At 41.4% G+C, this 24,214-nt stretch overlaps 2 protein-coding genes across 4 annotated transcripts in view; both read right to left on the bottom strand.

The window, feature by feature from the left end:
• The window catches only part of AFF4 (ALF transcription elongation factor 4), a 99,213-nt gene that overhangs the window by 19,332 nt on the left and 55,667 nt on the right, over positions 1–24,214 (bottom strand). For all 3 annotated transcript variants that reach the window (XM_062189172.1, XM_062189170.1, XM_062189171.1), the window contains 8 exons: positions 18,538–18,574; positions 15,110–15,158; positions 12,995–13,049; positions 12,502–12,539; positions 11,354–11,516; positions 9,696–10,613; positions 984–1,072; positions 167–407 (listed from right to left, as the gene is read on the bottom strand). In XM_062189172.1, the coding sequence (XP_062045156.1) occupies positions 167–407; positions 984–1,072; positions 9,696–10,613; positions 11,354–11,516; positions 12,502–12,539; positions 12,995–13,049; positions 15,110–15,158; positions 18,538–18,574 (1,590 nt within the window). The remainder of the gene's footprint in view (positions 1–166; positions 408–983; positions 1,073–9,695; positions 10,614–11,353; positions 11,517–12,501; positions 12,540–12,994; positions 13,050–15,109; positions 15,159–18,537; positions 18,575–24,214) is intronic.
• On the bottom strand, positions 5,438–5,770 carry LOC133758201 (transmembrane protein 14C-like). The gene is given in 3 exon segments (XM_062189390.1): positions 5,438–5,562; positions 5,565–5,590; positions 5,592–5,770. Coding segments are annotated over 3 exon segments (312 nt in total). The 5' UTR covers positions 5,753–5,770.

The following is a 24,214-nucleotide window of genomic DNA, read 5'->3' as shown; positions in this document are numbered from 1 at the left end:
TGCTTTCCCAAGCACGTTAACAGGGAGCAGCATGGGAAGTGAAGCAGCCAGGACTCAAATCAGCTCATGTGGTTTGCCAGCGTGGCAAGTGGGGGCTTAACCTGCTCTGTCACAGTGCTGGCCTCGAGAATGATTTCTCAAAGTCTCTGAGACCCCAACACCATACCTTAACCTCCTTGGAGCTACTTGAAGTCTTCCCTTCAGTCTTTTTCTGCTTTGATGTGGAGGAACTGCTTTTGCTGCTGCCACTGTTCTCCTTATTGCTGTTACTGCTTGACTTCAAGGAAGATGACTGACTAATAGTCCTCTTTCGAGAACTATGCTCTGATTTTGGATCTTTTGAAGGAACAGGCCCAGCAGGAGAAGGCAACAAATCCTTTTCTTTTGCAGTACTCTGCTTAGATGACCTGCCAAACCAAAAAAATGTTCTTATTTTTCCACATAGTAATATAAGGTTGATGGATTTTTTCATTTTCTTTATCTGCTTTCAAGACAAGTATCTTTTTCCCCATTTGATTATTAGGATGTAAGATTTCTACAAAAAAGGCTGTAAAGTCCACGATGGTGGGCATCCTGCCTGTTTCTTTTTCCCCAATAGCTGTATGGTATCTTAAACCGCCTGCTATACAATAAGCACTCAGTAAGTACTGGTTGAGTGAATCAACATATGAATCATGAATGAAGAGACCAACTTCTCAACTTACCAATTAGTCATTCAGGATTTATAGGTAAGCATGCCATATAATGTTCTTACCCTGCGCTTACCCCTGTCCTATTAAAAAGACAGGAAGAAGTAACTGAATCTTATATCTTTTCTATCCCTATTAGCTAAAAATTAAAAGCTCCCAGTATTTGATGTATGAATGCATGTGTATCACAGAAATTTACTACATCGAACACCATGAAAGAATATTAGAAAGAACCCAGTACCAACTGACAGACATGTTAACAACAATGGTATACAGCATGTTTGGTGGACATACTCTCGATTGCTGGATGGCTTGTGGCTTGTTGAATTCTTATCTTCTGTTTTGGGTTTCTTGCTCTCACTGGCTCGGTTATCATCTTCACTCTGGATGAGAAACAGAAAATGGCAGATACTAAGTTTGATTTTCATTCATGTAACTTCAGTGTCCAGCACCAGTCATACCTCAATTGTTTATCTTTGATAAAACTTTAGAAATAAGACAAATGAGGAGCCAGGGTGGTGACACAGTGGGTGAGGCTGCCACTTATGATGCTAGCATTTCCTATCAGGTGCTGGTTCAAGTCCTGACTGCTCTGCTTTGGATGCAGCTTTTTGCTAATGTATTTAGAAAGTCAATACTAACGACCTATGTACAGTGGCTTATACCACCCATGTGGGAGAAGTTCCTAGCTTCTGGCTTTGGCTTTACCCCACTATAGCTGTTGCAGCTATTTGGGGGAGTGAACCAGCAGACGGAAGATTTCTCTTGCTGTCTCTTTGTTTCCCCTCTTTCTGCTGCTCTACCTTTCAAAAACAAACAAAAATCCTAAAAAGATGTAAGACAAATGATAAGTCAAAGGACTCATTTAAACAATGTCCTGTAAATCTGGTCTTTTTTAAAGATTAAAGACAGAATTATAGAGAGAGAAGAAGAGACAGAAACAGAGAGAGAGCGAGCTAGTTCACCTGCTGGTTTACTCTGAAAAATGGCCACAACAGCTGGGAATGGGACAGGCAAAAGCCAGGAGCATGGAACTACATCTGGGTCTCCCACATGGGTGACAGGGGCCCAAAGCATTTGAGCCAACTTCCAATCCTTTCCCAGGCACATTACCAGGGAGCTGGATCTACATGGAGTGGCTGGGACACCAACCAGCACCCAAATAGAAAGCTGGCATTGTAGGCAATGGTTTAACCCCCTATACCACAACACGGTCCCTAAATCTGGTCATAAGGCTGGAAAGATACATCCAGTTGCAGATACATCCAGCTTTCTGATGGTATCTTCTTCATGTAATGACTTTAGGGATTAGAGCTATCCATAAAAATAAAATGAAGATAAAATTCACATATCATAAAATTCACTGTTTAAAAATGCACAATTCTATAGCATTAATATATTCATATTACCATACAACTATCACAACAATCAACTTTAGAACATTTTGATCATCTGAAAAACACACCCTATATCCCACGAATGGTCACTTTTCAATCTGTTCTCTCTCAGGTCCTGGCAACCACCACATAGTCTTTTTGTATTTGCTTATTCTAGACACTTCCTCTAAAGGGATCATATGGTATGTGTGGCCTTTTTTGTCTGGTTCTTTTCACTTAGCATAATATTTTTCTTAAAGATTTATTTACTTGAAAAGCAGAGTTACAAAGAGAGATCTTGTATCTACTGGTTCACTCCCCAAATGGCCACAATGGCAGGGGCTGGGCCAGGATGAAGTCAGGAGTTCTCTAGGATTTTCTACATGGATGGTTGCGGCCCACGGACTTGGGCAAGTTCTGCTGTTTTCCCAGGTACAATTAGCAAGGAATTGGATCAGAAGTAGAACAGCTGGTACTCAAACGGGTACCCATATGGGATTCTAGGGCTACCAGTGGTGGCTTAACCTGCTGCACCATAGTCCTGGCCCCAGCATAGTATTTTTGAGGTTCAGCCATATACAGCATGGATTAGTACTTTACTTCCACTTATACGTGGACAGCACTCCACTATATGGATATGCCACACTTTATTCATTCATCAGCTGATGACCATTTGGGTTTTTAAAGACTTTACTTATTTGAGAGGAGGGGGAGAGGGTGAGAGGGGGAAAGGGGGAAAGGGGGAGAGGGGGAGAGGGGGAGAGAAGGAGAGAAGGAGAGGAGGAGAGGAGGAGAGGAGGAGAGGGGGAGAGGGGGAGAGGGAGAGGGAGAGGGAAAGAGAGGGAGAGAGAGAAAGGGCTTCCATCCAATGATCAGCTCCTCAAACAGTTGCATCGGCTGGAGCTGGGCCGATCCAAAGCCAGGAGGCAGCAGCTTTTTCCAGGTTGCCCACATGAGTGCAGGGGCAAAAGTACTTAGCCATCTTCTACTGCTTTCCCAGGCCATAGCAGGGAACCAGATCAGAAGATGACCTGGGGCTGGCACTGTGGCATAACAGGTAAAGCCGCTGCCTGCAGTGCTGGCATCCCATATGGGTGCTGGTTCAAGTCCTGGCTGCTCCACTTCCAATCCAGCTCTCTCCTGTGGCCTGGGAAAGCAGTAGAAGATGGCCCAAACCCTTGGGCCCCTGCATCCACATGAGAGACCTGGAAGAAGCTCCTGGCTCCTGATTGACGCAGCTCCGGCCATTGTGGCCATGTGGGGAGTAAGCCAGCGGATGGAAGACCTCTTTCTCTGCCTCTCCTCTCTCTGTGTAACTCTAACTTTCAAATAAAATGAATCAATCTCAAAAAAAAAAAAAAGGGGACGGCGCCGCGGCTCACTAGGCTAATCCTCCACCTGTGGCGCCGGCACCCCGGGTTCTAGTCCTGGTCAGGGTGCCAGATTCTGTCCTGGTTGCTCCTCTTCTAGTCCAGCTCTCTGCTGTGGCTCGGGAAGGCAGTGGAGGATGGCCCAAGTGCTTTGGGCCCTGCACCTGCATGGAAGACCAGGAGGAAGCACGTGGTTCCTGGCATTGAATTGGCACAGCCCGCCAGCTGTAACAGCCATTTGGGGGGTGAATCAACGGAAAAGGAAGACCTTTCTCTCTGTCTTTCTCTCTCTAACTCTGCCTGTCAAAAAAAAAAAAAAAAAAAGATGACCGGCCAGGGCAGGACATGAACCAGTGCCCATATGGGATGCTGGCACCAGAGGCAGAGGCTTAGCCTACTATACCACAGCACCTGCCCAGGGTCGTCAACAATCTTTTGCTAGTATGATGAAGGCTACTATGAAAATGAACACATTTTTTAATTTAAATTTTTATTTAATTGATTTATTTGAAAGGCAGACAGAGACAGACTGACAGGGTGATCTCTCATCTACTGGTTCACTCCCTGCAACAGCTAGGACAAGAACAGTTGTAAAAGCAAGGAGCTAGGAACTCAGTCCAGGTATCCCACAAGGAAGGCAGTGACCCACATTCTTGAACTATCACCTGTGCTTCCCATGGTACAAAATGTCCGGCAGCTGGAAGCATGACTGGAGCTGGATTTGAACAGAAACATTCCAAAACGGGATGCAAATATCCCAAGCAACATCTTAAACACTACACAAAATGCCTGTCCCTAAATACTAGTTTTTGTATGAATACACATTTTTATATCTCTTGGGTATATGGTTAGGAGTACAACTGCTAGGTTATATGGTAAATAGGTTTATCTTCTATTTATGATAAACTTTATTTTCATGGATATTTCATTTAACGTAATTTGAAAGTAGTTCTGTGCTCAAAGATGAGCCAAAGAACATACACTAAATCTCATCAAGCTATTTCCTCCAGCGAAAGCATAGGATCTCAGGGCCCCCAGTGCTGACCTGTAACTTTTTTTACCTTGAGACTTATCCACAGATATAGAAAAAAGAGAAAACATCAAAATGCAAAAATTAAGCTGTATGATGCTATCAGTGAGGTTTTTTTTTTGGACAGGCAGAGTGGACAGTGAGAGAGACAGACAGAGAGAAAGGTCCTTCCTTTGCCATTGGTTCACTCCCCAATGGCCACCATGGCCGGCGTGCTGTGGCCGGCACACTGCGCTGATCCGATGGCAGGAGCCAGGTGCTTCTCCTGGTCTCCCATGTGGGTGCAGGGCCCAAGCACTTGGGCCATCCTCCACTGCACGCCCGGGCCACAGCAGAGAGCTGGCCTGGAAGAGGGGCAACCGGGACAGAATCCGGCACCCCATCCGGGACTAGAACCCCGTGTGCCGGCACCGCAAGGCGGAGGATTAGCCTATTGAACCACGGTGCGGCTCAATGAGTTCTTGACACCTTTGTAGGGTTGTAATGGTAATGACTAATTTTTCCCTGAGTTCTTTTTTTTTTTTAAAAGATTTATTTAGGAAGTCAGGATTACAAAGAGAGGGAGAGACACACAGAAAGGGAGAATTTACACCTGCTGGTTCACTCCCCAAATGGCTGCAATAGCCGGGACTGAGCTAGGCCGAAGTCAGAAGCCTGGGACTCCATCTGGATCTTCCACATGGGTAAAGCGCCCAAACACTTCGGCCATCTTCTGGTGCTTTTCCTAGACCATTAGCAGGGAGCTGGACCAGAAGATTTGCAGCCAGGACTTGAATCAGCACGCATATGGGATGCGGGCATCATAGGTGGCAGCTCTACCAGCCATGCCACAATGCTGGCCCCTGTGTGTCATTTTTAAATGTAAAATGTCACAGTACATAAAAATGTTGCACTTATTTCTCTTACTACACTGAAAATAGTCAAAGTTTGCCAATTTTAAATTTTCCACATGTCCAGACAGGGAAATGACTCCTACTGATGGGGTCTATTCAACAACCTACTTCCAAGTTTGGTGATCAACAACAAATTGGCACCTGTAATTAAACATGTGGGCATAAATTTTCCAGAGTGGTAGAATGTCATTCCCATAATGCCAAAGTCCTAGATGTAGCCAGGAAAATCCATGTTCCTTGTATCCTTAGACAGGTGGTAAACGACCAGGCCTGCAAGACACCCAAAAAGGAGTGCTGGAGCCCGGGAGGGCACACCAGCTGCTGTTGTGTAGCCATTGATTTCACTAGTAGCAACCAGTGCGGTGTAGCCAGAGTCAAAATTATGTAAAGGCATTGTTGGACCTATGTTTTTCTGTATAGTTCTCTTCTCGCTCTGTCCAGGCAGGGTACTACACTAGGCCTGCTCTCCCAAAGTCATTGGCTGCAGGCTGAAGACATGCAAGCCACAAAGCTAGGAACTAAGAGCTCTTTTGGTTGCACTTTTGAGGTACTGTCAAAACGTGTTCTAAAGGAGCTATATCATTGTATGCTATATGAAAGTTTTAGCACTGCATGAAAACTTCTAACTCCCACAACTGGACCAATATTTGCTATGATCTGTCCTTCTGATTATAGCCAAGCCTAATGACTTTTCAAAAACTTTTTGACTAAAAACGTAAGTGGTAGGCTTATCTATTGTCTGTGTTACTTTCTGTATAAAAATAAGGTTTCCTATTACTTCACATATCAGAACACAAAAAAAGCAAATATTTGGGAGGGTGTTGGGATACCCTCATCCCAAGCTAGAGTGTCTAGGATTGAGTTCTGTGTCCACCATCTGACCCAACTTTCTGTTAAATGCTCCTGGGAGGCAGCAGATAATGGCTCAAGCACTTGAGTGCCCGCTACCCATGTAGGAAAGCCAGATCCTGGCTTCTGGTTTCAGTCTGGTCTAGCCCTGACTGTTGCAAGCATACAGAGATAAACTTTCTGTCTCTCTTTGTCACTTTGCCTTTCAAATAAACAAAAGTGAGTAAGTAAACAGTTTTTTAAAAAATGTCAATATTCTACTATGATAAAAATGTGATTGTTCCCTTGCAGAAATGATTAAATACGGATAAATGAAAAGATGAAAGAAATGAATCCATACCTTTCACTGACCTTGACTGGGATCTCTCTCAATATCTGCTTTATCTCTAGGAAAGGCCTCTGACACTTTGTTTTTACCAATGTCATGAGTCTTAAAAATCATTACTGAGTTTTGTAGCATTATACATTTTATGAAATAAAAATGTGACTTAAATAGTCATTGATATAAAACAAACTTTCTAGAAAAAAACACCAATGAGTTATGGGGAAGGGGGGAGATAAGAGACACTTTTGAAGGACGAGGATTTTTTAATTACAAGTCTACATAGTGAACATTTTAAACAAGATTAAAAAGGACATTCAATTTCTATATTCTAAATGTCTGAATATGTTATAAAGAATATATAATAGGGGCCGGCACTGTGGCGCAGTAGGTTGATGCCCTGGCCTGAAGCGCCAGCATCCCATATGGGCGCCAGTTCGGGACCCGGCTGCTCCACTTCCGATCCAGCTCTCTGCTATGGTCTGGGAAAGCAGTAGAAGATGGCCCAAGGCCTTGGGCCCCTGCACCCGCGTGGGAGGCCCGGAGGAAGCCTGGAGGAAGCTCCTGGCTTCGGATCAGCGCTGCTCCGACTACTGCAGCCAATTGGGGATTGAACCATTGGATGGAAGACCTCTCTCTCTCTCTCTCTCTGCCTCTCTTCTCTCTGTGTAACTCTTTCAAATAAATAAATAAATAAATAAATCTTAAAAAGATATACAATTTTTAAAAGCACAAAAGGACAATTTTTTAAATGTCATAATAAACAACTGTTTCTAAAGAGTAGACTCTATAATATATAACATATATTATAATTATGTATAATATATACTATATATAATTCCTGTTTTATACAATTCTACAAATTAAACCCCATAACCACATCTAACAATCTGAGGCTGTTGGCTACAAGAGCCACCAGCCATACATAGTTCTCTAAATAGCTTTGGAAACTCATTGGCTAGAGCAAATAAAATAATATGCCTCAGTTTTCTAGAAATTCAAATAATATGGACAATGTAAATCTCTGAAGATTTTCATTTGTTAGAATAGCATCTGCACTGGGGATTTAATAAAAGGAGAGCAGAAAAACATCTCTGGATGATTTTGTTAAGGAAATAATCTCTCTATCCTGTTTGTGATTCTCAAGTCAGCTTGACTGGGGTTTATCTCCTAGGTTTACTTGATAAGGCCAGTCTCGGTACCTATCTGTTCACCCGTTGAAGTTCAACTTTATGTCTTTTACAATCACACTCAAAGGTATGCATTAGGGGAAACTACAGTATTCTTCAATAAAGATTATTTAAAAGTTTACCTTCCTCTAAAAATTCCTCACTACAGCAGAAAAGATATAAAAAGTTGTTCTTTAGAGATGGCACTGTGGTATAGCAGGTAAAGCTGCCACCTATGGTGCTGGCATCCCATATGGGCGCCCATTCGAGTCCCGGCTGCTCCACTTCCGACCCAGTTTCTTGCTACTGTGCCTGGGAAAGCAGTGGAAGATGCACTTGGGCCCGTGCATCCACATGGGAGACCCGGAAGAAGCTCCTGGTTCCTGGCTCCCGGCTTCAAACTGGCCTAGGTCTGGCCACTGTGGCCATTTCAGGGGTGAACCAGTGGACGGAAGATCTCTCTCTAACTCTGCCTTTCAAATAAATAAATAAAACTTAAAAATATAAAAAAAAAAAAAAGCTATTTTTCCCTCAGAAGTCTCCACTATATATGTAAATTTGTGGCTTACTGAGATTTCCACAGCATTTCAAATTATGATGTTTAAAAAACAAATGGAGGTGCTGGTGCTGTGGCATAATCGGTAAAGTTGCTGCCTGCAGTGATGGCATCCAATTTGGGTGCTGGTTCAAGTACTGGCTGCTCCACTTCTGATCCAGCTCCATGCTAATGTGCCTATGAAAGCAGTGGAGGATGGCCCAAGTACTTGGGCCCCTACACCCAAGTGGGCGACCCAGAAGAAGCTCCAGGCTCTTGGCTTGAGATCAGCCCAGCTCTGGCTGTTGTAGCCATTTGGAGAGTGAAACAGCAGATGAAAGACCTCTCTCTCTGCCTCTGCCTGTTTGTCAAATATATAAATCTTTAGTAAAAACAAACGGGGGGCTGGCGCCTGCAGTGCACACATCCCATATGGGCGCCAGTTCAAGTCCCAGCTACTGCACTTCTCTATGCAGCTCTCTGTCTCTCTGTTACAGCATGGGAAAGCAGTAGAAGATGGCTCAAGTCCTTGGACCACTGCACCCACATGAGAGACCTGAAAGAAGCTCCTGGCTTCGGATTGGCCCAGCTGTGGCCGCTGCGGCAACTGGGGAGTGCACCAGGGGATGAAGACCTCTCTCTCTGCCTCTCCTTTTCTCTCTGTGTAACACTGACTTTCAAATAAATAAATAAATCTTAAAAAAAAAAAAAAAAAGTGGTGCAGCAGGTTAAAGCCCCAGCCTGCAGTGCCAGCATCCCATATGGGTGCCGGTTGGAGTCCCAGCTGCTCCACTTCCAATCTAGCTCCTTGGTAATGCTCCTGGGAAAGCAGGGGAGGATGTCTCAAGTCCTTGGGCCCCTGCACTTATGTAGGAGACCCAGAAGGAGCTCCTGGCTCCTGGTTTCTTATCAGCTCAGCTCCAGCTATTGCAGCCATTTGGGGAGTGAACCAGCACATGGAAGACCTTTCTCTCTCTCTCTCTCCCTCTCTTTCTCTCTCGCTCTCGGCTACTGCAGCCATCTGGGGATGAACCAGCACATGGAAGACCTTTCTCTCTCTTGTCTCTACAGATCTCTGTAACTCTTTGAAATAAATAAAATAGATCTTTACAAAAAACAAAAACAAATGGAGACAGGCATTTGTCCTAGAGATTACCATGCCTGCACTCCCTACCAGAGTGCCTGGGTTTGATATGCAACTAGGGCTCCAGCTCCTGACTCCAGCTTCCAGCTAATGCAGATCCCAGGAAGCAGCATTGACAGCTCAAGTAACTGGTTTCCTACCATCCAGGAGAGAGACCTGGACTGTTTTCCCAGCTCCCCAGTTTTCGCCCAGACTAGTCCTAGCTGCTGCAGGTAACTGGGGTATGAATCAGCAGATGGGAGATTGCTTGCTCGCTCGCTCGCTCGCTCACTCTCTCTAATAAAAAAGAATGAGAGTAACAATACAATCTTTACATACCTTATGTTTCCTCTTGCCTTTGTTGGACACTTTCTCTGAGGCTTGCTTCTGGGCCTCTCTTGTGTGCTTTTCTGGCACATTTTTCTTTTCCCCCTTAGGTGGCTCTGTCTCTTTGTAAGGCTTTCCTGGTATTCTAGTCAAGAGATTCAGGTCAATCTTCACAATAAGTGGATACCTGTCATCAGGCTCACTAAGGGGTGAAAGAAGTTCCTTCTCTTCCATAGGAGAGAACATTCGCTGCCGAAAAAAGCTATCTTCTTCCTCCACTGAGGAGGGTTTAACAGGAGTCCTATTGCTGTCAGGGTATTTAGGAGTTTGAGAGGAAGGAGGAAGGCTCTCACTTTCATCTGAATCTGAGGATGAGGTATCTGTTTCTATGATTTCCCTTGATTTCTGGGAAGACTTACTCGTTGACTTGTATTTCTTTTTCTCTGCTGGAGGCCGAGGGGAAGATTTAGACTCCTTCTTTATATTGGGTTTCCTTGAGCCTTTGGTGGCTGCTTTGTGTCTGCTGGAGGGCATGCTGGCAGTCATGTCGACAGGCGTCTCACTTTCTATCTTCAGGCCTCCACGGGGTTCTTCAACAGCTGCCTTCTCGGCCTTTTTGGGTTGTTTTTTGCCTACAGTTCTCCTCTGTGTTGTGCTGTCACTCTGTGCAGGAGACTTCTGCCTTCCGCGCCCACTTTCTGATCCCTTTTGGATGGTTTTAGAGTCTCGCCCAGGAGTAGCGGAACTTGTTTCTTTAGGTGCACTGGTCTCAGTGTAGCTATTCCCAGTGCTCTGTTCTCGGCCCTCCTTTTTGTAGCCTTGAGATGATGGGATGTTACTATCCACAGAAGACGCTGGAGACACCTTATGTGGGTTCACTTTATTCAACCAATTATCTAGTTGCCATTTGTTTGTTGGTGGTGGTTCAGGCTGAAAAACAAATATATATATATACTTTTTCAATATTGAAACTTTCTCTTTTATAATCAGAAGGAAAGAAGACAATGTCTAATGCAACAAAAGCATTGCTTTTTCATAGTTCTGACTGAATCAAAGCATCTTATCAGCTCTAATTACTTCAATGAGATTATGAACTTAATGTTATATAAGGACACTTTAAAAATTCTGTGAGACATAGCATTAAAATCTAAGTTTATTGTGCTGCAAAAAAATTTGGGATCCGTGAAGAATCCATTTCCTATGAAATTTTTAAAACTTCCCCAAGTATGGACTTTAAAACAGCAAATATTCATGTTAGGAATTCAAATTCAAAGGCATTCTGACAAATGACCACACAAAATATTTAATTCCAGGAAGTAAATAATATAGGTAGCAAGACAGATTTTTACCTAAATTTTACTAAGCCACAGTGAAATTATATGACTCATTTTATTCACAATTACTACACAATATGAATTATCATGTTGAAACACAAAAATAAATTCAGTATTTAAATGCTCTGCAAGCATTTCCTAATCTAGATGAAATGTCCATTCAAAGAACAAGGAAACTGAAGTATCTAGTTTTTTTCTAAAAGACATAGTTGAATTTCCCTTTGTTGGAACATGTAACCTGCTTTCCTTCACCTCTCACACTGGAGTTGGGTCTGAAGCAAACATCACCAAGAGCCCTAAGAGGGCTATGGAAGGTAGCTCTTCCCTCTGTCTCACCTCAGGAGATGCACTCTGGGATGGCTCATTTGCCTCACTATCACTGGAACTACTTTCACTCTCGGAGTCAGATCCAGAGCTGCTTTCAGACCCACTGTGGCTGCTAGAATCATCTCTGGAGTTATCTGCCCCTTCACTATTATGATGTGAAGGTTCAGAGTTACTGAAAGAGATTAAAAACGAACATTTTTTAATATAGTGACAACAGGAAAACATTCAAATCTGACAATCAACTTTATTTAAAATGTTTGCTATTTTTCAGAAGTTTTTATTTAGAGGCCAGTGTTGTGGTATAGCCGGTTAAGCCGCTGCCTGTGACATCGGCATCTCACATGGGCGCCAGTTTGTGTCCTGGCTGCTCCACTTTTGATCCAGTTCCCTGCTAGTGGCCTGAGAAAGCACCAAAAGATGGTCATACTGCTTGGATCACTGCCACTCATGTGGGAGACCCAGAAGAAACTCCTGGTTTCGGCCTGGCTTAGCCATGGCCATTGCAGCCATCTGGGGAGTGAACCAGTAGAAGGAAGAACTCTCTCTCTCTGTAACCCTTTCAAATAAATAAATATTTTTTTTAAAAAAAAGTTTTCATTTGTTTGTGAGAGAAAGGAAGAAAGACAGATAGAGCCATACAGAGAGCTCCCATTCTCTGGTTCACTCCCAAAATACCTACAACAGCTGGAACTGGGCTAGGGCAGCAACTGGGAGCTGGGATGCACTTCAGGTCTCCTACAAGGGTGAAAGGAATTCGAGTACTTGAGCCATCACCATTGCTTCCCAGGATCTGCATTAGCAGGAAGCTGAAGGCTGGAGCCAAGAGTCAGGAATCAAACACAGATACTCTTATGTGGGACACAGAAGTTTTACCCACTAGGCTACAGGTGTGCTCCCTAAATGTTTATTATTTGTTAAGCTGTTACAATTCTGTGAATCCAGAATTTGAAAATAAATTAACTAAATGTTAAAAATAATTTGAAGTCTAATTTATATACAAAATTCACCCATTAACAGAATTCAATGATTTTTAATTTAGTTGTACAACCACTATGACAATTGATAACATACATTTTATAAGGCCACTTATTATATCACTACAATATTATCAGGTTGACCTTATCCCTCCAAATTAAAAAAAAAGAAACAATGTCTACCTTCCTGGTGTACTTCTTGGCATTGTTTTATCACAATCCTAAAATAAAAGCACAAGAAGAAAATCTATTAATGAATAAACAGTACTCTATTTGCCTAAAATGAACAAAAGTTGAATTCCTGATGAAGAAACTGGCATTCTCTAATGCATGTATCAATGCTTACTTAACATTCATAGTGTTTTACCTAAAGAATAACACAACTGTCAGGATGAGATCAAAAGATCTGCTAATAGTCTTTCTTATCAATAACCTCCTGCTTCATGAATATCCTTTGATCCATAACAAATGTTAAGGAAAAGTCAATACTGGTAAAATAAGAAAACAAATGGAAGATAAAACACAGAGTAGAAAACTAAAACATTTGAATGTCAGAAAGCCTGCAGGAAGAAATTTATTTTAAATAAATGGATCACAAATATATGATTCAATTACACATAAAATACAATGAAATAAATACTGGATGAGACAGGCAAAAATCACATAGTAAACATACCTGTTCCCCATCACTGTCTTCACTGCTGCTGAGTTTTAAGTCATCTTTTAACATACTAGAGGGAAAAGGAAGAAAGGATTATTATATCTGAAACAGTTTAACATGGCATGCCAGAATATTAAATATCTACCAGCAATTCTAGAAATAATCATTGCAGTCGTCAAAGATTTAATTGAAAAACAAAGAAAAAAGAAAGCCCAAGTCTTACTCTCAGTTTCATTCATTTAGAATAAAAACAGAGTAATTTAACCATTTCATAAACTCTAACCTTTCCATGGGTAATATGTTCACCTTTCTTTTCTATTAAGTCAAAGCTACTTTCTATAAACTCTCATACTCATTTCTGTAATCTAGAAGTTTCCTCAAATTGCACTCCCACACACATTATATCACTATTAAAACAAATTAACATAGCCATACCTAACCGTGCACTAGGAAGACTTAACTCCTAAAAAGAGGGAAGATAAAAATGAAAGGATCAAGCAATTCTTTCTTTGTCTCCAGTGTTCCATGAAGACAGATTTGGGTAACTGCTGGCAACTGGGTAATTGTAAAAATCAGAAGAACACAATACCCTAAGCCAAAGTTCTCGCTCACAAATGCCTTGCTATGAAAGATAAGTGCCCTCCATAGAAGCAACACTTTTGGGTGACAGCCTTGGTTACACAACAGAAATGACCATGTAGGAGTTTTAAAAACTCCAGGTTCCAAGTCCTCAAAATCCAAATCAAGTTTAAAAACCACCCAATAATACTAATTTAATACTAATACTAACTTAAAAACCACATACTAAAACTAATAGATAAGCCAACAGTTTTTAGAATGTGTTTTGAAAGTAAAATTAAAGATCTAAATTTACTAATGCCACAAAATCAAAACCATTACACTTAAAAACTGAGTAACAATTTACAAACACTATGTCTTTTTATAGGAGAGGAAAAATTATTATGCAGTTTAAAGAGAAATGCAGCCAGAAAATATGTAATTTCTCATTAAAGTAGCCCCATTACTTTTCTTTTAAAAATTTCATATCAGTGTCCCATCAGTGGGAAAGAAATGCTCAAAATATTATACAAAAGACCACCTTGAAATTAAGTAAACAGATGATTATAGAATTATGAAAAGACTTTAAAAGCTGGCCCAAGAAAGTGGGATAGACAGAGTATTCTTTAGGACATGAGCTTTAGTGGATCTCTACGCAGGGAAATATACTTATTCTGAATTCCCTCAATCCTTCTGATTTAATAATGGCAACTCAATGAACCTGTTCACACATGTGAGTATGTCCAAAATTTTATCAGACTACTTATGCTTTCTTATCTTCAACAAAACGATGTGCACATTTATAGTAGGCACTGAACAGTGCATGTATTTATATGATAAATAGAAATACAATTTCAATTTTTCAGAAGTGGCAGAGGGGAGCATGTATTCATACCTGTTCATTTTTACTTGGTTCTCCCTATGCTGATTGCAGTGGTGCCAGACAGGTTATCAGCAGTTGGTGGCTATGACATAGGGACCTGACACTATGGGCCATGGTTTCTTTAGAATTTCATTTTAGTCACTGAGGTAACAGGAACTCAGTTCATTGTGTAAGTTGAAATTTTATCATCATCCTATCACATTTTGATGTATCTTCCTGGTTCTGACTACATAAAATTGGAAAATCTTAAAGACAGTAAACTACGTTGGTTCTTACACTGAGTGGCTATGACTTATTAAATACGAACTATGAACACACACACATACACAAAACCTGTGAGAGATGAGGAAAGAAACTGTGATCTCAGAGCAGAGATAGGCAAACTATGGCCCACAAGCCAAATTCAGCCTATCAGCTTTTTTGCAAGGAAAGTCTTCTTGCAACACAGTGATACCCATGGTCTCTGGCTGCTTTCATACTACAACAGCAGAATTAAAGACAGTACATAGACAAGGTAGTCCTGAAAGTCTCAAATATTTCACTATCAGGTCCTTTACATAACAGTTTGTCCACTCTTGCCTTAAAAGATTAAGTAAATATTTCTAAGTACTGTCCAAAATATTCAGATATCACAAACTACTTTTAGCAAAAAAATTTTAATAAAAAGTTAAATAAGTAAGTAAACTTACGATTTAGGTTGGTGTCCATTTGAAGTTTTAGAAGAAGGGTTATATCTTTCTAGAACAAAAAGAATGTGTAACTAAGCAAATGATTGGCTATTTAGACTGTAAAATATCTATCCTCAAATAAATATAAATCAAAACAATGAGATATAATTCTTTACCCATGTAAATGGCAAAACATTAAAGCTCAATAATATGAGACACTGGTTGGTAAGTACTCCAGAAGTAGACACGCTTACATGCTATTGGTAGGAATGCAGACTTATATGATCTTTCTAGAAGGCAATCTGGCAATATTATCTCATCAATACTATAACTATACTGCTACTGACCTGGCAATTCCAATGAAAGGAATTTACCTTACAGGTGTATCTGGAGAAATAGACACACGCACACGAATACTTATATTTCTAACAGGAGAAACTGAAAACAAATGTCCATCAGTAAATGACTAGTTAAATAATGATTCTTTCATATAATATAGTACAATTTTTAAATTTAAAAAATACTTTATTTATTTATTTGAGAGGTAGAGTTACAGACAGACAGAGGGAGAGACAGAGAGAAAGGTCTTCCATCATCTGGTTCACTGCCCAAATGGCTGCAAGGGCCAGAACTGAGCTATCCAAAGCCAGGAACCAGGAGCTTCTTCCGGGTGCAAGGGACCAAGCACTTGGGCTATCCGCTGCCTTCCCAGGCCATAAGCAGAGAGCTGGATTGGAAGAGGAGCAGCCAGGACACGAACTGAAGCTCCTATAGGATACTGCTACCACAGGTGGAGGCTTAGCCTACTACGCCACAGCACCAGCTATAGTACAATTTTAACATTACAAAGAATGAATTAGAGCTTTATATTGATAAACAGCTCTAAAATAACTTAAGTGAAAAAAATACAAAGTTACAAAGAACAGGTGCAGCTATAATCCCACTTGCCAATACTTAGCTTTGGGGAGAGAAAATGGGGGAGGAGTAAGGATGATATGTTCTTAAAGAGAACTTGGCTAATCCTCTGCCTCTGGTGCCGGCACCCCGGGGTTCTAGTCCCTGTTGCTCCTCTTCCAGTCCAGCTCTCTGCTGTGGCCCGGGAAGGCAGTGGAGGATGGCCTAAGTGCTTGGGCCCTGCACCCACATGGGAAACCAGGAGGAGGCACCTGGCTCCTGGCTTCGGATCGGTGCAGACGGCCGGCCGTGGCAGCCATTAGGGGAGTCAGAAGGAAGATCTTTTTCTCTGTCTCTCTCTAACTCTGCCTGTCAAAAATAAATAAATAAAAAATAAAAAAAGAGAAAATTTCAATTTTCTGGCATACAGTTAGCTATTTTCTGTGCATCAAAAATATCAAGCTCCTTTTTTTGAATACCTACACCTTCAAGGAAGAACTAAGAATTCTACAAGGGTATGTCAAAATCTTTGTGGAAAAATGTATTTAAAAGACAAGTTTATTTTGGTTTAAAAATTCTGAAATTCATGCAAGTTCTTTTATAGTAACATTTTTATTAACTTTCTGAAGACAGTGCACATGTGTGTTTCAAAATTTTTGCACTTAAATTATCACTTAATTACATTTTCCTCAAACTTTCTGAAGTCCCCCTTAAGTCTATATATAATGGTACTTCAAAATTTCATGTAAAAATTTAATTTTCATCTTTTTTATTTTTTAAGATTTATTTATTTGAAAGGCAAAGTTACAGAGAGGCAGAGGCAGAAAGAGAGAGAAAGAGAAAGAGAAGACACAGAAAGGTCTTCCATCCTCTGGTTCACTCCCCAAATGGCCATTACAGCCGGAACTGGGCAGATCCAAAGCCAGGAGCCAGGAGCTTCTTCTGGGTCTCCCATGTGGGTGTAGGGGCCCAAGGACTTGAACCATCTTCTACTGCTTTCCCAGGCCACAGCAGGGAGCTGCACCGGAAGAGGAACAACTAGGTCTTGAACTGGTGCCCATACGGGATGTTGGTACTGCAGGCGGCGTCTTTACCAGCTATTTCACAGTGCCAACCCCTTAGTTTCATCTCTTTAAGATCACTAAAAAGAACTAGCAAGCATTCAAAAGTTCCTCATTTTCATTTTCCCACTCACCTTAAAACCAGTATAAAACTACCTTATTTAAGAAGTTGTTACTCTTGGCAAAAAGACTACCTATTTTGTTAACAGAGGTATAGGGTGAAGCTCCCACATTTGTAATGGTTCCTGACATTATCACTATCAATGTACACAATCAGTATCCCTTGGGACCATATTTGCATTCCCTAAAGTTCTCTTCTTTTTAGGTTCTTCTGAGAGGTCAAGAGAGTAGAGGTAAAGACTGGGATGTAGCACACAGCAGACCAGGCTTTCCACCCAGACCAGAAGACCAAGGAAGCATAAATTGGGAATGTACAGACTTGGGAAGAGAAGAGCCATATTCAGCTACGATGACCCCCCACCCCCTTTTTTTTTTAAGACAGGCAGAGTTAGACAGTGAGAGAGAGAGAGAGACAGAGAGAAAGGTCTTCCTTTTTCCGTTGGTTCGCCCCCCAAATGGCTGCCACGGCCGGCGCGCTGCACCGATCCAAAGCCAGGAGCCAGGTGCTTCTCCTGGTCTCCCATGGGGTGCAGGGCCCAAGCACTTGGGCCATCCTCCACTGCCTTCTGGGCCACAGTAGAGAGCTGGACTGGAAGAGGAGCAACCGGGACAGAATTCAGCTCCCCAACTAGGACTAGAACCCGGGGTGCCGGCGCCGCAGGCAGAGGATTAGCCTAGTGGGCTGCGGCGCCGGCCACGATGACCCTTTCTTGCCTGAAGTTTTACCATCAAAAAACCAAGTATCTTCATGAAAGAAGAAGAAAGTCAGAAGAATGAGGCATGGTTATTACGCAGCGCCAGCATATGATATGGGCTCCAGTTCCCATCCCGGCTGCTCCTCTTCTGACCCAGCTCTCAGCTATGGCCTGAGAAAGCAGTAGAAGATGACCCAAGCACTTGGGCCTGCGCAACTGTGTGGGAGACCAGAAGAAGCTCCTGGCTCCTGGGTCGGATTGGCTCAGCTCCGGCTATTGTGGCCATTTGGGGAGTGAACCAGCAGATATAAGACTTTTCTCTCTGTCTCTCCCTCTCACTGCCTGTGACTCCACTTCTCAAATAAACAAATAAAATTAAAAAAAAAAAAAAAAAGAAAGTCAGAAGAATGACTCTTGAGTTTATGAGGTGACCATCCAAATATATGAACTTTCAACTATTTTAGTGAAGTTTATTTTAATTTCCCAAGACCCATAGACACTGACCTTGATGTTTTTTAAGCATACCAAGATTTAGTTCAACCCATTACTACTTATCAGATCATAAAAATTAGGGTAAGAAGCGCAAAAGAATTACTAAAGCAATATATGGTGAGACCACGAGAATCAAATACTTAGTAAATAGATTACTTTGAAAACCAAGAGCAAAAAAAATACTCACTTTGTTCTCCAGGACCAAAGTTGGACTGCTGAGGCTCCTAAGAAAAAGGAACATAAAATTATACAAAATGACATTAAGAAGGAAAGACTCATTAGGGAAAAATGCTTCAAATTACATGAAAGAAAAGACATGGAAAGAATGTTACGATTCTGTGTGATGAGCTTCAACAATCTTGTGGCCAACAATGGACTTTCCAAGAGCATGACAATAATAACATGGGGCTACCCAATCATCTTGCTTTATCATCTTTCTTTTCTGCAGCATTCATGATACTCATCTTAATTCAGAGCTTTGAACAAGAGTAAAGAATTGCAAGTGAAGATTTGGGTCTTAAGAAAATGCTTACTTTACCAAAAAAAGTTAACATTATAAACAGTGTATAGGTAAAAACAGCTATACACTCTATATACATTCAAAATATAGCACTTTTATTAGCTAAAAAAATTCCATGAGGCTATCCTCATGTCATGTTATTCCCTCCCTCTCTCTGCTCCCAGTATCTTTTAAATAATTAGCAGCCTGAGGAAAAGACTGCCATGTATTTTTTGTAAGCCTTAGAATAGCATGGTTCCTAGCACTCAGGAAGCACCAGTAGAATGGAAGCTAAAAATGTCACCTTTAGTTCAAGAAACATGGTTTTACAAACTCAACTTTCATGACCAGAATAGCTGTTTGATGCTGAAAACAGTGTCTCATTCTAGATAAAAGTCTGTGGTATAATCCCTAAAGTACTTAAAAATAAACATAAGCTTTCTTCAGTAACAGAATATCTGTGAAAGAACCATCTAAACAATAAGAAAGTTAAAATAACCTTCTTGTTAAGAAAAGCTGTAAACATGCATCTATAGTCAAAATGGTTTTTAGGAAAGGTGTCAACACCATCCAATAGAAAAAGAATAGTCCTTTCAACAAATGGACGACAAATAGGCTAGGACAAGTAAGTAGCCACATGCTAAAGAATGAAGTTGTTCTTTTATGTCACACACTGTGGAAAAGTTAACTCAAAATGGATCAAAGAAGTAAATGTAAAAGCTAAAGTTATCACACTCGTAAGAAAACACAATGTCATATTTTAATGACCAAAGATCTGGCAAATAATTTTTATATACATATGTTATCAAAAATATGAAATACATAAAAGTAAAATAAACTGAACTTCAGGAAAAGTAAGAAATTTTGTGTTTCAAAGGATACCATTAGGGAAATAAAAAAAGAACTCACAAAATGGGAAAGAATATTTGCAAATCATACTTCATATGTACTTGCGTGTGTGTGTGTGTGTGTGTATATATATATATATATATATATATATATATATATATATATATATAAAGAGCTCTTGTAATTCATAGATAACAAGAGATCCAACTAAAAACTGGGAAAAGCATCTGAACAGATATTTCTCCAAGAAAGATTTACAAGTGGCCAATAAGCACATGAAAAGATGCATGATACCATTTGTCATTAGGGAAATACAAATCAAGCCCACAAGGAGAGGCCTACCACTTCACACTCACTAAGATTAGTAGAATCAAAAAGATCGTAACAAATGTAGACGAAGATGAGGAGAAACTGGAGTCTTTGTGGAAATGTAAATTGGTGTACTGCTTTGGAAAAGTTAGAGGAGGTTCCTCAGATGATTAAACACAAAATGACCATATGACCTAGCAATTCTACTCAAAGGTATATAACTATAAATACAATAAATACAATAAATATACAATAAATATATTCTTCAGTATAAAACTAAGTGAAATAAGCACATATCCCCACATAAATGCTTCTACATGAATGTTGATAGCAGCACATTCTGTAATAAGCAAAAATAGAAATAAGTGGAATGTCCATCAGATGATTCAATAAAATGTGATGTACATCCATACAATGGAATATAATTTGGCCACAAAAAGGAATAATATTCTGATACATGGTACAACTTGAATAAGCTTTGAAAACATCAGACTCAAAAGACTATTTTATATGATTCATTTAATGTCTAGAATAGGAAAATCAATACAGAGAGCATATTAGTGGTTCCTTGGGGTTGGGGGAGAGAGAGGTTAGAGGGGAAGCAGGATAACAGCCAAGGGTGAAGAGTTTCTTCCTATGGTGATGACTGCACAGATCTATAAATATAATTAATGCAATGTATACTTTATCATTGCTTGTTTTTTTAAAAGTTCTTTATAAAGTTAACTTTTAAAAAATATTTTATTTATTTGAGAGGTAGTTACAGAGAGGGAGGGACAGAGAAAAAGATCCTCCATCCGCTGGTTCACTTCCCAAATGGCCACAACAGCCGGAGCTGGGCCGATCCAAAGCCAGGAGCCAGAAGCTTCTTCCCAAGTCGCCCATACAGTTGCAGGGGCTCAAGTGCTTAGGCCATCTTCCATTGCCTTCCCAGGCCATAGCAGAGAGCTGGGTCAGAAGTGGAGCAGATAGTACTCGAACCAGTGCCCACATGGCATGATGGTGCCACAGGCAGAGGTTTAGCCCACTATGTCACAGTGCTGGCCCTATCATTACTTTTTAAAGACTTATTTTATTTATTTGAAAGGCAATTACAGAGAGACAGACAGACAGACAGACTGACATCCATTTGCTGGTTCACTCTCCCACCCCCACCCCCACCCCCACCCCCACCCCCAGATTGGCCAAACTAATGCCAGGAGCCAGGAATTCCATCCTCATCTCTCACGAGGATGCTTGGGCACAAGCACTTGGGCCATCCTTCACTGCCTTCCCAGGTGCATCAACAGGGAGCTGGATCAGAAGTGGAGCTGCTGAGACTTCACCGGCACTCCAATACGGGCATGATGCCAGTATCGCAGGAGGCAACTTAATTTACTACACCACAGTGCCACCCCTTGGAAGTCATACTTTAAATGAGTGAATTCACGGAGCAAGCATTACGGCCTAACAGGTAAAGCTACTGCGTATAATGCCAGCATTCCATATGGGCACCAGTTCATGTCCTGGCTGTTCCACTTCTGATCCAGCTCTTTGCTAATGTCCTGTGAAAAGCAGTGGAAGATGGTCGAAGTACTTGGGCCTCTACCACCCACATGGGAGACCTGTAAAAATCTCCTGGCTCCTACCTCCAGCCTTTGAAGCCACTTGGGGAGTGAACCAGGGGATGGAAGATAGAAGATTTCTCTCTCTCTCTCTGTTGTGTGTGTGTGCATGTGTGTGTAACTCTGCCTTTCAAATAAAGAAACCTTTAAAAAGATCAAACAAATGGGTGACTTCACATAAGTGAATATATAAGTGAGTTATATCTTAATACCACTGTTTAAAAATCTAAAAATAGAACAGTAGCCAAGAGGTCACTCTTTGTTGTGTTAGACATTGTGCAGTGGGTTAAACCACCATTTGAAATGCCAAAAACCCTTACTGGAGTACTGATTCAGGATGCTCTGCTTTTGATCCAACTTTCTGCTAATATATCTGGGAAAGCAGTGGATTATGGTTCAAGTACTGTGGCCCCTGCCACCCACATGGGAGCCCTGGATGAAGTTTCATGCTCCTGCTTTCAGCCTAGCCCAGCCCTATCTCAAATGGGCATTTTGGGAATGAACCAGCAGATGGAAATGCTCCCCCTCAACCCGTCATTCTGCCTTTCACGTAAATAAATAGATAAATTTTTTTCCCGAAAATTCAAGATTCTTCTATCCCAGGCCCCCTTATAAAAGATTTATTTATTTAGTTGAAAGGCAGAGTTACAGAAACAGAGAAAGAGGAAAAGAGAGAGCGTACATGCTCTTTCAACTACTGGTTTACTCTCCAAAATGGCCACAATAGCTGGGGCTGGGTCAGGCTGAAGCTGGAAAGCCAGAATTCCATCTGGGTCCCCCACATGAGAAGCAGGGGCCCAAGTACTTGGACCACCTTCCTCTGCTTTCCCAGGAGCATTAGTAGGGAGACGAATAGGAAGTGAAGCAGCCAGGACTCAAAGTCACTCGAATGGAAGGCTAGCATCACAGGCTGCCACTTAACTTGCTGCACTGAACCGTTTCCATGCATTTTAACTGCTTACTGCCTTGTTTACTAGGTAAACGGCCTAAAGTTAACAGCACTGGACCAACACTGTGGTGCAGCAGGTGAAGCCACTACTTGTGACACTGGATTCTCACATTGGAATGCCAGTTCGAGTCCTGGCTGTTCCACTTTTGATCTGGCATTCCTGATAATATTTGGGAAGGCAGAAGATGGCCTAAATATGTGGGTCCCTGCCACTCATGTGGGAGACCAGGATGGAGTTCCTGGCTCCTGGCTTCAGCCTGGCCCAGCTATGGTTGTTGCAACCATGGGAGAGGATACGCAGATATTCTCATTTATTCTCTCTCTCTCCATCCTTCCCTCTCTCCTCTCCTTCTCTGTTGTTTTGTCAAACATTCAAATAAACAAATCTCCTCTTTAAATTCAAAGTCAAAGCTTCCAAATAATCACTGACAACTTTTTCTCACAACTGATAACCGATAACTAAATACTACAGGATTATATTAAAGACTAGTGTGGATTATGTCTCTGAAATACTACTAACTTCAACATCATCTCTTCTCCATCTACTGTGTAAAGACTTTAGGTCCTCATCTTTTTCCTTCATCTACAATGGATCTCCTTGGCTTCAGACTCTGTTTTCCTCGGCTGCACCTTCCGGTTGGCCTTTTCAAAGCCCCAGTCTTACTCTGCATCATCACTGCTATTCTATTTTACAGAGGAATCAAAATGGCTCTGTTTTTCCTAGGAAAGAAACCCAAGTTCTTTGGCATCGCATTCACTTCTGTACCTAAATACTGGGAATACATAATGATAGGCAAAGACAGACAAGGGTAGCTGGTGCTGTGGCGTGCTGGGTAAAGAAGCCGCCTGCAGTGCCAGCATCCCATATGGATGCCAGTTCAACACTCGGCTACTCCACTGCTGATCTATCTCTATGCTACGGCCTGGTCAAGCAGTACAAGATGGCCCAAGTGCTTGGGTCCCTGCACCTGTGTGGGAGACATAAGAAGTTCCTGGCTCCTGGCTTTGGATCGGCCCAGCTCCACTTCTTGTGGCCATTGGGGAGTGAACCAGCAGATGGAAGACCTCCCTCTCTCTCTCTCTGCCTCTGCTTCTCTGTAAGTCTTCCTTTCAAATAATTGAATAAATCTTAAAAAAAACAAAACAAAACAAAAAAAACTAAACAGACAAGGGACTTGCCGTCAGAGAGTTTAGCACCAATTTGAATAAGATGAATAATGACTATCTTTGCAAGTACTCATGCAAATAAAGGTAAAATGGCAACTATGATCAGTACAATAAAGGGCAAGTACACACACAGTTATCATGTAAGAGCTGTCACCTGTGTGTGTGAGCAAGAGAACTAGGCAGGAAGATGAGGAAAGGCTTTCCTGAGGAAGTATCATTCACGGTGAGATTGGAAAGATGTTTATGTTTAGGAAGGAAACTGGGAAAAGACAAAATAGGCAAATGCTCAGGGAAGAACTGACGTAAAGGCCAAAGGGGGAAGAGAGCAGCCCATATAGGGTCTTACAGGCTGCAGAGAGGGAGAAGAATGGTAAGAAATTTATAGACCGTATTAAAGATTTGTGTGGTCCAAGTTTATTAAGTGGAAGACTTACCCAACCATATGTACAAATTGGGAAAATCATTCTAGGAATTGACAACAGCTTTG

Source organism: Lepus europaeus, chromosome 4, assembly GCF_033115175.1.
Source record: "Lepus europaeus isolate LE1 chromosome 4, mLepTim1.pri, whole genome shotgun sequence".
In the NCBI taxonomy this organism is placed as follows: domain Eukaryota; kingdom Metazoa; phylum Chordata; class Mammalia; order Lagomorpha; family Leporidae; genus Lepus; species Lepus europaeus.
Note: the sequence above shows the minus strand (reverse complement) of the source record. Positions and strands in the feature narration are given on the sequence as shown.